Source organism: Littorina saxatilis, linkage group LG12, assembly GCF_037325665.1.
Source record: "Littorina saxatilis isolate snail1 linkage group LG12, US_GU_Lsax_2.0, whole genome shotgun sequence".
Taxonomy (NCBI): domain Eukaryota; kingdom Metazoa; phylum Mollusca; class Gastropoda; order Littorinimorpha; family Littorinidae; genus Littorina; species Littorina saxatilis.
This window is the reverse complement of record NC_090256.1, coordinates 82,831,788-82,848,221: the sequence shown is the minus strand read 5'-3', so window position 1 is coordinate 82,848,221 and position 16,434 is coordinate 82,831,788. Positions and strand designations below refer to the sequence as shown.

Genomic DNA, 16,434 nt, shown 5'->3' with positions numbered 1-16,434 from the left:
ACAAAACACATTTCACTTGTATAATCTACTTTCACGTGGGCAACGTTTTTTTATTATTTCGATTCATTACATCATCCAAAACGTTTGGAATGAATAAAATGAATAAAATACAAGAATTACGAGTTCAGAAAAAAAACAAATATTGCCGGCGAAGAGGATCGAAACCGGGATCACAAAAGTAAGGATAAGCGCATGAGCGGGCGCTTTACCAACTGAGCTATTCTGTCGCAAAGGAGATTTCAACTTCAAATACTACATTTGAGCTCTCGAGCGTGGGCAATCAGCCTTTTTCTTCTTCTGTTTGTCGTTCGTCAGATGGACACTCTTAGTCGTGTCTCTGCGATGAAGGTGGCAGTGCTCTGCAGGTCCGTATAGTACTCTGTGTGGGGACTGGTTGCTCAGTTGGCAGAACACCGACTGAATTTATGATCCTTGTGTCACGGGTTCGCATCCAGCTGGCCCGGACGGACACGGGTCAACTGCATGTGCAGGGTATGCAGACTCCACCCCTGGTGTCACAATTGTGGCACAAAAAAAGACATCGGTCATGCTGCCATAAATACACGTGGCTGATAACACCTAAACACCGCACACACACGAGAAACGCGACTCTTGTTGCTGCAAGCTTTCCACTGAGTTTCCCGGCAATGGGATGGTAAAGTAATAAATGAATAATAAATAACTAATAATAAATAAACAGTCTCTTTGTTCTTGGATTTGGTAAAGTAATAGAAAAGTGTGTTTCAGATGTTCATCAAGAAGAACCTGAAGATATACCCGGCAGACGACTACTGGACGGCCCTTAACGACCTGCCCCTCAACCAGGGAGCCGCCACCAAGTCCAGCTTCATGTGGGGCAACGACGAGTTTCCCATCGATGAAGTCGTGTGAGTGACGTCATATTTGTCAGCGTCATAGTCATCATCATCATCGTCGACGTCCAAATCGTTATCATCATCTTCTACTGGGTGGCCGAGTGGTAACGCACTTGCGCTCGGAAGCGAGAGGTTGAGAGTTCGACCCTGGGTCAGGGCGTTAGCAATTTTCTCCCCCCTTTCCTAACCTAGGTGGTGGGTTCAAGTGCTAGTCTTTCGGATGAGACGAAAATCCGAGGTCCCTTCGTGTACACTACATTGGGGTGTGCACGTTAAAGATCCCACGATTGACAAAAGGGTCTTTCCTGGCAAAATTGTATAGGCATAGATAAAAAATGTCCACCAAAATACCCGTGTGACTTGGAATAATAGGCCGTGAAAAGTAGGATATGCGCCGAAATGGCTGCGATGTGCTGGTCGATGTGAATGCGTGATGTATTGTGTAAAAAATTCCATCTCACACGGCATAAATAGATCCCTGCGCCTTGAGTCCGAGTCTGGAGATACGCGCGCGATGTAAGACTTCTTAAGACTACTTAGTAGAAGTAGTAGTAGTAGTCCATATCATTGCCATCGCTGTTGTCGTGATCATTGTCTTCGTGATAGTAATGGTGGTCGTCGTCATCTTCATCGTCAACGTAGTTGTCATTATGATGATGATGATGATGATGATGATGATGATGATGATGATGATGATGATGATGATGATGATGATGATGATGTTTTGGGTCAAAAATGTTCACGCAAAAAGTAACTGGACAGTTGTGATAATGTTTTTGAAAATATGATCAACAATAAAGTCTTAGATGAGGACGGTATTGATGATGACGAAGACAACAACGATGGAGACAACGATAACGGCGATGACAACAACAATGACAATGTAAACTGCGATGACAATAACAATGAGAATGTTTACTTCGATGACAACTACAATGAAAATGTTGCATTTGATGACATTTACAATAACAATGTTAAAAGTGATGACATAAAAATGAAAATGTTATCTGCGATGACAATAACTACGAGAGCAACAACGACGACAGAAACGACGATAACACTAGTCATCACAACGCCAATAAAAACAAGAAATTCCTCCGAGGTAGGAAAAACACCCCCGTTGGTCAAAGGGAAATAACCATTCTCACTGCCACCAACTGAGAAGGTTATTTCCCTTTGACCATTAATATGTCCCGCTATAAGTCCTTGTAGAATCTTAATCCACCAATAACTCCCTAACCGTGTGTTTGACTGGTCCCAATTTTTGTAAGGACCGTCTCAGGAATGTATAGAACCTGTTCACCAAGTTTGGTGACGATCGGTCCGTTTATTCTTGAGATCTATATGCGAACACAAACACACACCCAAACAAACAAACAAACACATCGAGCGAAACCTATACACACCCCTATACCGGGGGTGTAATGACGATGACCATAATGGTGCAGGGGCAGACACTGGGACAGAGAGCCGGACAACACGCCGGGCAAGGACTGTGTCCAGGTCAGCATTCAGGCCACACTGACCATTGAGGACTGCAGCAACAAACACGCCTACATCTGCGAGTTTAACAGACAGGATAGTACGTATGGCAGTAGAGATTGCTGTGTGTGTGTGTAGTGTGTATAGTGTGTTGTGTGTGTGTGTGTGTGTGTGTGTGTGTGTGTGTGTGTGTGTGTGTGTGTGTTTGTGTGTGTTTGTGTGTGTGTGTGTGTCGGCCTGGTTGTCTGTCTGTCTTTCTCTCTGTCTGTCTGTCCTTGCGTGTGCCAAGTGTACAAGAGGCAGAGACAGAGAGACGCAGAGAGACACACAGAAGCACAGACAGACAAACACACCGGCCGGAAGGCGTCATGGGAGGACTGCACAGAAGGAGGGTTGAAAGTAGCTCATAATACGCCGCAGCGAATGCATCCATGATTGATTACAACCCGCGGTTGTCATGGAAACTATATCAAATCCGAAGCGACTAATTCGTGGCAAAAGCTGTCTTGAGGTGTGGGCGTTTCCTTATTCGTCCTTGGTATGGTGTCAGTTTTATCTCAGTAGGTTACTGCAGTTGATGAATCACCTAATTGAACTAATAAATTGCTACTATTTACTTTTTTATGATACTGGTGGTATTTATTGCTGAAGATTTTTTTGTTATCCCTTTTGCGCATGAGCATGTTTTCCGTGTAGTTTGATTTGAAGCTATGAAATCACGAACCTTTATCATTCATGTCAATTTTATTTTTACATGCACTATGTTTTTATGTAACTTAAAGGCTGCCATATTCGTAGCGTTCATTAATTAATTCATATTGTTTACATGTGCCAATAATGTTATAAAACTGTACCTAAGGGGATATAATAACGATTGGCTGTAGCTTTCGAACACAGAAAAAAATTATTTCAGTATTGTAAAGTGGTGTTGATAGTGTCGAATGTAAACAGAACAGTCTCAAACGCCATCTTTGGTTTACGAAACGTCACGAAGTGACGTCAACGGTCTAAAAATAGCCCAAGTCCTGGAGAACTGTTGCTAAACAATGCAATAAAGAATGAATTATTTATCGTAATTGGTAAGGACTTCAAACCTAAAACTTTGCAGGAAGCTTAATTTATACATCCCCGCAACGATGGGAAAAGCCCTGGAAGTAATTAAACTAATTAAATAGGACTATGTCAGCCTTTAAGCAACGCAAAAGGAATGATAAGGACAAGAACAAACACTTTGTTGTCTATTGTACTCACACTGAAAGACACACAGAAAGCTAGACAGACAAGCAGACAGACAGACAGACACACACACACACACACACACACACACACACACATATATATATATATATATATACACACACACACACACACACACATATATATATACATACACACACACACACACACACACACACACATACACATACATACACTTACAAACACACACACACACATACACACAAACACGCGCACACACACATACACACACACACTCACACACACACACACACACACACACACACACACACACACACACACACACACACACACACACACACACACACACACACACACACACACTCACACATTGCTCTAACTTTCTACTCCACGCACCCAATTCAACACTCCAGCATTTAAACTCCTAAAGGATGATCCAGGCATGATAATTCACGAATGCAGAGCAAATCTCACTTGCTCTCACCCTTCCTCATTCCGAATTCGCCCAATAACTCTCGCATTCTCTCCTCACATGCATGGAAATTGCATTTTTAGACGCTCACAAAACAAACGCAAACAAAATGTGTAGAAAATAAATATTCTTCATTCCAAAATGCTAATTCATTTTGAGGGCCATTCTGTTTTTCTCTAAACACAAAACCAGCTTAGATTTTCCGGGGGCGTTCTGTTTCTTTCCACAAAAACAGCTTAGATTTTGTGAGGCGTTTCGTTTTTCTCGGCAAAAAACAGCACACCAAAGCGAAGGAAAGAAACATGGGAACAGAACATAACAGAGCAAGGTAATTTAGTACAAAGATATTTTTTTTCAAAATAGCGCTCAGTCAAGAAAAAAAAAAAAGGAAACAAAATATGAATTACCAAAAGAGTTGTAAAAGTATAAGGTTCGACGATGCATTAAGGTGTTACGAGTGTGTTCGGGTTGCGGTTCTTGCTCATGTTTATACTCACTGATTTACTTCCCTTGGATCTGGATCTGGATCTGGATTTGGATAACCCGCCTGGGTTGGTGGTTTGCGGGTGCGAATGCGTATACGCACGGTTCAGTGTGCTTTCGCGAAAGGGTGTGTCATATGCACGGCTAGAACTAAGATACTTCTTGATTTCAGTAAATAGTTTCATTACATGTCAACTAGTTCGTTTTTAAATGATTTTTTAGAGATCGCCAAATGGTATTGTGTGAATAACATCATTCGATCGATTGTACGCACGGCGCCGTGCTTCTAGTAGCTCAGTCCATTCCTTCTTTCCGGTGTGGAAACAGACGTGTTTCTGACGAAAGAATCGGCGTTTTCAACTCGCCATATCTTCATATTCATTCGGACTAGAACAACGAAATATAAATTTCTTGTAAAAAAAATCCCGAGCCTTGCGACTCTGGTAGTCATTTTCTTACGCGAAGCGGCCTTTGGTAGGTACGACAGTTTTAGTCACCCAAGTATATATCTAAAACGCACGTGGACGAGTTTTCAATGGCGTATTTGAAGTCTGTGAATGTTGTGATTACAAATCATTTCGGGGCACCCCTCAGTCTATACGTACAGACAAACAAATTGCATGGAACGAAAGTTGAGAGGCTGGACTGTAAGTTGTTGTTTTGACTTCTACAAATCTCGCAGGTCTTTTATGCAAAACATAATATGCATCAAAATTGCATTGTTCACGCAAGTGTAGATGACGAGACTATCGAAGGAATGGAATACACTTGCCTATACAGATATAATAGACAGACACTGTCTATTTATATCTATGACTTACCCTAGCCCATATGTTAGAATAAAGAACATACTTTGCTCTTTTGGATGATGTATGATTTGGCACTGTACACAGGATTTTAGACCTGCCCCCGAAGTGATTTTTCCATAAACCCGTCAAAAAGCTCACTCTGTTTTGGCCGTAAAAAGCGCCCAAATGAAGTCAATTTCTAACCTGTGTCGTGTGTTCGAAGGAGTACATCTCAGCGATGCCATTGCCTTGCAACCTCAAAGAAATATATTTTGATAACCCGCTAAATGAACGGTTTTTTAGTGTGAAATAAAAGCCGGAGATTTGCTTCGTTTCTTTGCTGCGACACAAAACCAAAACCAACTATAGATCTGCGGTGACATTATGAGTTCGTTTTCGACATTGCAGTGAAGTTGCGTGGATCTTCGACGATTCCCGTTCGGTTTAATGTGGATAGAGCTTTGATTGAATGTAACTGCTTTGAAAAGTTACAACATGAGTCCTTGGGATCGATGTTTTTCGGTAAACTTCTTCGTATCCTTGACTTTACTTTTGACTTGAACAGATCCAGATCGGCTGGGGCTGTTGATCGCCTGCACAGATCTATATGAAGTTGACTCGACACGGCGAACCGCCGAATCCGTGCCCTCTCGTCGGTCCTACCCCCAAATCCCTTACCAGCCTCAGACCCCACCTCACCATTCTAACCTCACTGGCGTACTATGTGTGATTATCCCTTCCTCATGAAAGAGAAAGTGGAGAAAAAGATGAGAAATATTCATAACAAATTCAGTTTTGGGTCTTTTTCAAATCTGTTTGATGCATTTTTTCTGTGACCATTGTGGCTATGCACTGACACACAAATAAGTGGAGAAAGGGGAGAAATGAAGATTTGTTCTTACTGCACAACAGTCAGGGATTAGTGTTACATGTTTACAAGTACATTGTCAAGAGGTCAAAACAAATTTTAAAAGCTGTTGAACACTGCATTAGTGTTGCTCTAATCAAGGCGAGTCTGGAACAATAGGTCCACCCCACCAAAAAGTCAACATGGAATTAGTTATGATTTTTTGACTTGGGTACGGCCAAGTGAACAAGGTAGGAAAGGTTAGAAATAGTCATAACAAGTTCACTTTTGGGTCTTTTTCAAATCTGTTTGCTGCATCTTTTCTGTGACCGTTGTGGCTATGCACTGACACTCAAAAAGGTGGAGAAAGGGGAAAAATGAAGATTTTTTTCTTACTACACAACAGTCAGGGATAGTCAGGGATTGTTGACATGTACATTGTCAAGAGGTCAAAACAAATTTTAAAAGCTGTTGGACACTGCACTAGTGTTGCTCTAATCAAGGCGAGTCTGGAACAATAGGTCCACCCCACCAAAAAGTCAACATGGAATTAGTTATGATTTTTTTTGCCTTTTTGCTTGGGTACGGCCAAGTCAAAAAGGTGAGAGGGGTTACAAATAGTCATAACAAGTTCAGTTTGGGGTCTTTTTCAAATCTGTTTGCTGCATCTTTTCTGTGACCATTGTGGCTATGCACTGACAGTCAAAAAGGTGAAGAAGGGAAAAATGAAGATTTTGGGTGTTGTTTTTTTTTGGACAAATTTTGAAGAAGGGAAAAATGAAGATTTTGGGTGTTGTTTTTTTTTGGACAAATTTTTTTAAGTCCAAAAAAGATGAGAAATATTCATAACAAATTCAGTTTTGGGTCTTTTTCAAATCTGTTTGATGCATCTTTTCTGTGACCATTGTGGCTATGCACTGACACACAAAAAAGTGGAGAAAGGGGAGAAATGAAGATTTGTTCTTACTGCACAACAGTCAGGGATTAGGGTTACATGTTTACATGTACATTGTCAAGAGGTCAAAACAAATTTTAAAAGCTGTTGAACACTGCACTAGTGTTGCTCTAATCAAGGCGAGTCTGGAACAATAGGTCCACCCCACCAAAAATCAACATGGAATTAGTTATGATTTTTTGACTTGGGTACGGCCAAGTGAACAAGGTAGGAAAGGTTAGAAATAGTCATAACAAGTTCACTTTTGGGTCTTTTTCAAATCTGTTTGCTGCATCTTTTCTGTGACCATTGTGGCTATGCACTGACACTCAAAAAGGTGGAGAAAGGGGAAAAATGAAGATTTTTTTCTTACTACACAACAGTCAGGGATAGTCAGGGATTGTTGACATGTACATTGTCAAGAGGTCAAAACAAATTTTAAAAGCTGTTGGACACTGCACTAGTGTTGCTCTAATCAAGGCGAGTCTGGAACAATAGGTCCACCCCACCAAAAATCAACATGGAATTAGTTATGATTTTTTTTGCCTTTTTGCTTGGGTACGGCCAAGTCAAAAAGGTGAGAGGGGTTACAAATAGTCATAACAAGTTCAGTTTGGGGTCTTTTTCAAATCTGTTTGCTGCATCTTGTCTGTGACCATTGTGGCTATGCACTCAAAGTCAAAAAAGTGCAGAAAGGTGACAAATGAAGATTTTTCCTTCTTTCAAGACAATGTGTGATTTGGCACATTTTTCCTCAGTCTTTATCAAGAGCCTGTCTAACCCACTTTGAAGCTGTTAGAGACTGCAGTAGTGTTCCTTACATCAAGGCGAGTGCACAATGGTGCATTTCGAACCCCCCCCCCCCCTAATGTTCACTTTAATATCAATAAATCAATAGATATTCAGTCACAGTTTAACTAACTCATTCACCCTCATCACTCACTCATCCATCCATCACAACAACATTGTTTGATGCACAAACTGCCTGCCTTCCGCACTGGGAAGCCGCTTCGCTTCGCAACAACAACAAGGAACTTAGTCGATAAATATCGACAGGGGGCGGACAAATGGTTTACATGTGAAATGTGTGTATATGGGTGTGGTTCTGAAACAAACAAACCATGTGAACCCCCCCATCCCACCGCTCGCGGGCTGAACAACTGACGTCACATGTCGCTTCGGTCTTTTCCTGAGAAGAACACCGCGTGTACATAATACACAATTCGATCGCGTAGCACTGCCAATGCACATTTTCGCAACGAAAACCGTGCTACTGTTTCTTGTGTGTTAAATCTGAAAGCAATATAAGTGAACGAACAATTGAAAACTGATATCACGTTACTCTGCGAATGCTGTCGAAGAATCTAACCACAAGTAAACATTCTGGGAATCTACGCGCATCGGCCTTGACGCAAGTTCAATACTTAGCCAATGAGCGCGCCGCGGCGAAGTTGGCCGCTGTAAGTCTCGCAGCGCTGGCTGGCTGAGCGAGTTGCGTGTCCATCCTTTTTTGGTCCAAGCCGCACCGAAGACCAGATTAGTAGGTGCTTGATTTTGGTATTTTGATTTTACATAACATTAAACCTTTCTTGGGGTTCATGGTCATGGCAACAGCCATAATAATATTATATCATGTATAATATTACATTTCAGCATATTTGAATTACATGTCATCATACCAAACTGTCATACATTTTTATTCCTACATCATTCTGATTGATCACAACCAAACCTACTATCAGTGGACACATCCAAATGTAAGCGCCTGTTCTTGACAACTTTTAATCGATCTAAAAATAGCAACTTGCTGGGCCCTCTGCCGCCAACAGACACAGTTTGGCCTGTAGGTAAAATGTACAATGTATTTTCTGATTTGTGCACAAAAGCTTTATTTCTTTTTTCTTTTTTTTAACATAACAATGTTTAATGTCACTGTATGTTTAAAAGACCATGGTCATATTTGTAAAAAAAATGTTAAATTAGAAAATAAATAACATTTTGGTTCATGATTTTTCCTACACCTGTGCTAAAAATAAGAAATAAAAATGTCGGGTATATAAGTCTCTCAAATACAGCTAGGTATGAATGGCTCGGTTTGAGTTTGTTGCAGTTGACCCTGCACAATGCGAAATATCATGTTTTTGTTGAACAATTTTGACGTCACCCCTCCCATAGGGTGACGTATTTCACAACTTCCTGTGTTACACAAACTCTGTGATGACCAATTTTGACGTCACCCCTCCCATAGGGTGACGGATTTCACAACTTCCTGTGTACACAAACTGATGACGTATTTCACAACAAAATGGCGCTGCCCATGGTCAACCTCTAAACTATCCGTATAGAATGGGGGCGTCCTCGCCCCCATAACAACACTGAAAACTCGCCGGGAAATACCCCCACCACACGTGTCACACGTGTGCTTGTTTCTTCCGACTAATATCAATTTTGGAGAAAAAAAAGGACAAAACTGGATGAAAAATTCTACGGCCCCAGCAATCTCATAACTCTGAAAGGGGAACCGGAAGTGGCTGGTCCTCAGGTTTCAAAGTTGACCGATATTCCCACTAAAGTGACCTAGATCCAAAGCCAGCCATCCATTAGAATGTAGGTCCGTGCTCCCACAGTCCAATGCCGCGAATTGTTGTTACAGCCCCTGATTTTTTTATGTACGGAATCCGGTAGTCTTTTTGTTGTTGTTAAATAATTATATTGCCAAACGTTATGACATTTTGAGATAATTGAACAAGTTTCAATACACATTGGCTGAGCACCTGTGTGCTCAAAGGAAATGTCGCTTGTTTTTATCAAAAACTAATTTTCAATGGTCATTCGTGCAAACCGTCACACAAACATGCGTGCCTCTGTGTCTCTGTGAGTATGCGTGTGGCTGCTTTCATAGTTAGGGTGCAGGCGTTTTAATCATTTACCCCACAACAAAAGCCCCCCCCACACCACCAACCCCCCCCCACACCACCAACCCCCCCCCCCACACACACACACACACCCCGATACCTGTCAAATTCCCTCAGAGTGCATGAACAATTCCGTTACCTCAGATCATCACCAGGAAAAATTCCTCCGCATCCAAAATATCAGGACTTTAGATATCAGATACCGACTTTATGTAATGCGCTTCAAAATCATATTCGCAAAGAGAGAGAGAGAGAGAGAGAGAGAGAGAGAGAGAGAGAGAGAGAGCTGGACACGAAGAAGGGAAGCTACAATCGCCCCAGGCCATATATATTATATATACGTGTGTGTGTGTGTGGTGTGCGATTCATAGAAATTTACTGGACAGATCTTCATGAAACTTTGCACACAAATGTTCCGACCCCCAACCCTTCACCCTGATTCAAACTCATGTATCACAAGTCCAGCGCTCCCAAATTATTTCTTTTTATCATTTTTGTCAGTCAAGATAATGGGGGTGGGGTTGGTACGGGAATAATTGTGAAGCAGACAATAAGGCAACAACTTATTTTGTTTACAGGTATTGTATATGTATACAGTGAACTTAGCTGTGTTCAAGTTTAGTTATGTTTCTGTCGAGCGAATTTTTTTTAAATACGTTTTTACTACTAAAGGAGTGATAATTTTATGTGTACGCCCTCGAGAAACCTCGATCATTTTCTGAAAATGCACGTTGATAAGTACCGTTTTATGATAAAGTTATACTCTCCATTCATTTATATACACAAACTAATGTTTCATTTATCATTTGTAGAGCTAAATATGTCAGTCGGGATCATGTTAAGAATCGCAGTGTTTTTCGCAAAATCGTACTTGACAACCCCCAGTAAAAAAATTCTAAAACAAAAGTTAATACGTCAACCTCTTTTTTTCTTTGCACAGATGTGTCCATATTGCTTAAAGGAACCTGTGCACAAAATGTGTAATGTTTCTTTCACGCGATTTGAACACACAAGTAACCCCTTAAGAATCGCAGTGTTTTTCGCAAAATCGTACTTGACAACCCCCGGTAAAAAAATTCTAAAAAAAAAATTAATACGTCGACCCCCTTTTTTCTTTGCACAGATGTGTCCATATTGCTTAGAGGAACCTGTGCACAAAATGTGTAATGTTTCTTTCACGCGAATTTTTTTTAAATACGTTTTTACTACTAAAGGAGTGATAATTTTATGTGTACGCCCTCGATAAACCTCGATCATTTTCTGAAAATGCACGTTGATAAGTACCGTTTTATGATAAAGTTATACTCTCCATTCATTTATATACACAAACTAATGTCTCATTTATTATTTGTAGAGCTAAATATGTCAGTTGGGATCATGTTAAAAATCGCAGTGTTTTTCGCAAAATCGTACTTGACAACCCCCAGTAAAAAAATTCTAAAAAAAAAGTTAATACGTCGACCCCCTTTTTTCTTTGCACAGATGTGTCCATATTGCTTAAAGGAACCTGTGCACAAAATGTGTAATGTTTCTTTCACGCGATTTGAACACACAAGTAACCCCTTAAATACTCCTCAAAAACTACTGATACACTTTACAGAGATTTTTTGGAAATATTATTAAAACAAAAAAATATTTTTCTTAAATTTCTTTCTTGGGAAATACGCTCTTCTAAGTGACCGTATTCGGGATAAGAGAGAGCGAGAGAAAGAGAAAGCGAGAGAGAATGAGAGAGAGAGAGAGACAAGACAAGACAAGACAAGACAAGACAAGACAAGACAAGACAAGACAAGACAAGACAAGACAAGACAAGACACATTCTGTATTAACGAGGGTAATGGTATAAGCAAACAGGTGCTTTTTTACATCCAGCCCTCGCCCATGGGAGGGTTTTAATCTAATGATAATACGAAATCAAAAAACAAGAAAGGTAGGTTGTTGGAACGTTTGTTATTGACAAAACAATACAAGATTCGCTTGCGGCTTCGTGGCAGGCGGAAGGAAAAATCAGCCAGATAAGTTTTCGTTATTGTTTGTCTGTGCACTTAAAAGACCGTTGGGTCGATATATTTGTGAATGTTATAAGATGTTTGATGGGTTGTTGACAGACCAGCTTTATTGTCGGTCCAAGGGGGAGCATATCGTCTTTTGTTTCTTATTTATTGACCAAGGCCGAAGGCCGCGGTCAATAAATAGGAAACAAAAGTCGATATGCCTCCCGAGGACCGACAAAATAACTGATCTGACAACAAACCACCAAACATCGTTTTTGTCATCATTTTGGTAGTGAGAAAATAAGTGCAAAATCAACACAGGGAGAAACACGAATTCCGTTTTGATAATACATGTTTTGGGGCCCCGGCACGTTGTTGCAATCAAAGCTGGCGTGTGAAAGCAACTTTCTCTGTGTTTTGAGTTCATACATGTTGAGATAAGTCGCCGGGTCAGGTTTGAGGATGCACAGTTCTATGTACAGTGTTTGGTTCTTCTCAGTATTCCACCCCATCGTTTTTCAGTTGTAAATATTTAAGCTTAGAGATCGAATGTGGAAGCTACGTTTGGTCAAAGGTCACAGAAGATTTGCATCGTGCAGCGAAGGAAAGACTCGTGATCTTGTTTCCGACTCATTGTCTCTTTGGTTTTTCATTAGACCTGTCATTCTGCTTGCTCGGCTTTGTTAGATGTTTGCATTTCTTGTTGCAATGTTCTTTGCTTTTATTATTTTTTTATTATTTGCGCTTCGTTTATCAATACAACGTCTTGTGCACGGGTCAAAAATTGTGTGTCAGGGGTCAATTGGTTTGACGTTCGTGTTTCTCCGAACGTCTGTGTATCGAAACACGGATACACGCACTCCTTGACTTTGTAAGAAAAGAAAACATATCGCTAGGTTTCATTTGTTTGTGATGAATTTATGACCTTTCATGAAGTAGTTTTGTATTTCTTGCCAGTTTGCCAGTTCGTTTTTGGAACTTTGCAAAGCAGTGTCGTCTGTCTAGGTCTGGGGAAACGCCAATGAAAAGAGCCGAAGAATCCCCGAGCGTTTCTATTGGGTTTGCTTTTGATTATCCATGTATAACCTGCTTCCTGCAACTATGGGAACCGGGGATTTATTGCTTGGGGAACATGAGATTTATTTCCCAGCTGGCTGTGAATGAAAACTCGTGAAAATGATGACAAATCATTTTTAATTAACGTTACTTTTTACAGTATATGTGTGCAATTTTAATTATCGTTACCCGTGTAACCTTTGTGGCAAACGCAGTCACCTGTTGGACTTGCACATTCGCATTTTTCCTTTTTTCCTTTTACAGTATATGTGTGTACGTGACAAAAGCAATGCATTTATATAATGTCACCAACTGCAATGCATTTGTGTGTGTGTGTGTGTGTGTGTGTGTGTGTGTGTGTGTGTGTGTGTGTGTGTGTGTGTGTGTGTGTGTGTGTGTGTGTGTGTGTGTGTGTGTGTGTTTGTGTGTGTGTGTGTGTGTGTTTGTGTGTGTGTGTGTTTTTGCGTGCGTGCGTGCGTGTATGTATGTATGTGTGTGTGTGTGTGTGTGTGTGTGTGTGTGTGTGTGTGTGTGTGTGTGTGTGTGTGTGTGTGTTCAGGGTTGATGGGTGAATTGGGGTTGGGAGTGAGGACTGGATAATTTTTGTGCATAACGTTTTTCTTACGTTTTGCTTTGTCTGTCTGTCTGTCTGTCTGTCTCTCTGTCTCTCTCTCTCTCTCTCTGTACGTCTCTTTGTTACTTGCGCTAAATCAGTGTGAGAGAGGTTGTAATGTGTAAGAGGCTGAAAGCATCATTGTTTTTTCTCAAAAGTGTTCTTCCTTGCATTGTTTTTTGGAGTTAAGCAACAACGCAAGAACACAGCTAGCCTTATCAATTTTCTCTTTTTGAAACGCTTACGCTTACTTTTACTCCGTCACCTTTCAGCCGAGTCTTGCCCAGACCGCTGGATTGACGCCTACCTGGGATCTAACCGCTGTTACCTGGTCGGCAGCACGAACTGGACAGCCCTGGCCACCTGGGCACAGGCTCGCAAGACCTGCGAGTCCCTGTCCCCCTTCAACGATAACCGCAAGGCACGTCTCATTGGCATCACCGACCAGAACGTTCAGGTGGGTTTATGCGGTGTGTATGCTGACCAGAGTTTTCCTGTGTTACTGGTTTTGTGTGAATGTACCGTAATCGAAATCTCCATCCGGCCAGACCTATCTTCTTTTTCGTCTTTGTTCATGGGTTGATAGGCCTACTCCCACGATCGTTTACGTAGCCTATATGACCGTTTTTACCCCGCCATTCAGGCAGCCATACGTCGCTTTTGGGGGATGCATGCTTAATTAATATGTTCGTGTTTCTATTACCCACCGAAATCTGCCATGGATTACATGATCTTTTTCGTGCGCACTTGGTCTTGTGATTACGTTTACACACGAACGGGGGACAAGGCACTATAGCAGGTTCGCACATAAGTTAACCTGGGAGATCGGAGGCCAGACCTATCGATTTTTATTGTATTTGTCAAGTTTTTGCATTACATTTATTTCCTGCTGATATTAGACAAACTTAGTTCTCAAAAGCCATGTTTGCGTTATTGTTAACGTCATGACGTCTTTTCGAACTTTTGACGTCAGAGATTTTGCTTAGTCGAAAGAGAGGTCAAAAAGATATGTGTGTGTGTGTGTGTGTGTGTGTGTGTGTGTGTGTGTGTGTGTGTGTGTGTGTGTGTGTGTGTGTGTGTGTGTGTGTGTGTTATGTCCGTCTGTCTGCCTGTCTGTCTGTTTGTCTGTCTGTCTGTGTGTGTCTCTCTCTCGCTCTCTCTCTCTCTCTCTCTCTCTCTCTGTCTCTCTCTGTCTGTCTCTCTGTCTGTCTCTCTCTCTCTCTCTCTCTCTCTCTCTCTCTCTCTCTCTCTCTCTCTCTCTCTCTCTCTCTCTCACCAGCCTACCATAAGGACAATGTAAATTTGATTCTTTGAATAGTTACCCCTTTTCATTGGAATAAGATAATACGAATTACACTGTTATTAATAAGAATTACACAGTTAATAACAGTACTTATTGTTTTCACCCTGTTTCTGGCAGACCTTTCTGGCTGAAAATTTACCTTTGGTGCAATCAACACGCCAGGTGTACTGGACAGGTTTGAATGACATAGATACTGAGGGCACCTTCATATGGGCCGGCAACGGCAACACGCCTTTCAGCGCAGGTTATGTGTAAGTATGGCCGCAGGTAGCTACAACCTTCACCGTGCTTCCTGGGTCGTTGACGACCCAGAGCCTCAAATAGTGTCTATATTTCTAAAAACTATTGGGAGTTTTTGATTGAGACTTCCTCACACACCATTTAACGTTCCTATCGACTTCGTTTTGAAGGATAATCTTTGTGAACAAACAAATCAATAAATGATGAAGTAATTTGAACTACTGCCACAGTCCGGATCCAGATGTTTTGGGTCGAAGACGACCCATATGAAATTAAAGAAGGAATTCCACTGTGTTTATCCTTATTCGGATGGTGTGGGTCGTGTACGACCCATACTTTTTACGTCGAATTCTTCTTTAGAAAGTATAGGTGGTACACGACCCACATGATCCGGACTGTGTCGTCCAAAGCGTGATCCGGTGAAGGTTAAGTAGTCCAGGAATCACCTTAGGTCGTAGGGGAGCGACATTTTATAGACCTTGAAAAAGACAACTGTTCTCGGACCAGGTTTCTTGATAGCCGTTCCCATCTCCTCTCACTCGCTGCCTTCTGGCGCTGAATAGTGACAGGAACTCATTATTCAGCTTGCATCTTTTTTTTAACGCGTTTCCTTGCATGTTAAACAAAATGAAAACTAATCGACATTTGACGCATGTGGTGTAGCCAAAGATCTTATGGTGTAGCTATGACTGTTAGGGCTTGGCGCAAAGTATTGGCCTGTGGCGGACCCTAGATATCTTGTCTCATAAAGTTAGAACTTAGACAGAAGGAAGATAAAGAAGTTGTAAAATAAAAACGTTATTCATCTGAGCGTATGGGCGCACAGCATGTATTCTTTTCTTCTGTTTTTCTTTTGACGGCTTTTCTCCCTGAGAACTTCCTGTACTCGAGCTGTTACGATGGGGACTATGGGATATATAATGGGTACTCACTGCCTAGCTTACTGGCACTTCAGCGGGACACACCCCCCCCCCCCCTCCCCCACCCCCTCCTTTACGTTTGCATATTTATTCCGTTGTTGTCTACAATAAGCGAACCTTTATCTACGAATTTGGCAGTACGCGATTGCAAGCCGGGACGAAGACAGGTCAGCTTTCTGTACAGACCCCGAGACGGTATCCATGTCCCACCCCCGTGTCGAACACAGTGGCACGTAAAAGACCTCGGTCATTCTGCCACACGTGCAGGTGGCTGATTATACTGACACCTAAACA

At 41.5% G+C, this 16,434-nt stretch overlaps 1 protein-coding gene across 1 annotated transcript in view; it reads left to right on the top strand.

Annotated features, from left to right (window-relative positions):
* LOC138982952 (macrophage mannose receptor 1-like) overlaps positions 1-16,434 on the top strand; it is a 54,632-nt gene that overhangs the window by 19,137 nt on the left and 19,061 nt on the right. Inside the window, exons 3-6 of the mRNA XM_070356350.1 lie at positions 748-887; positions 2,324-2,457; positions 13,950-14,134; positions 15,098-15,231. Of these exons, the coding sequence (XP_070212451.1) occupies positions 748-887; positions 2,324-2,457; positions 13,950-14,134; positions 15,098-15,231 (593 nt within the window). The remainder of the gene's footprint in view (positions 1-747; positions 888-2,323; positions 2,458-13,949; positions 14,135-15,097; positions 15,232-16,434) is intronic.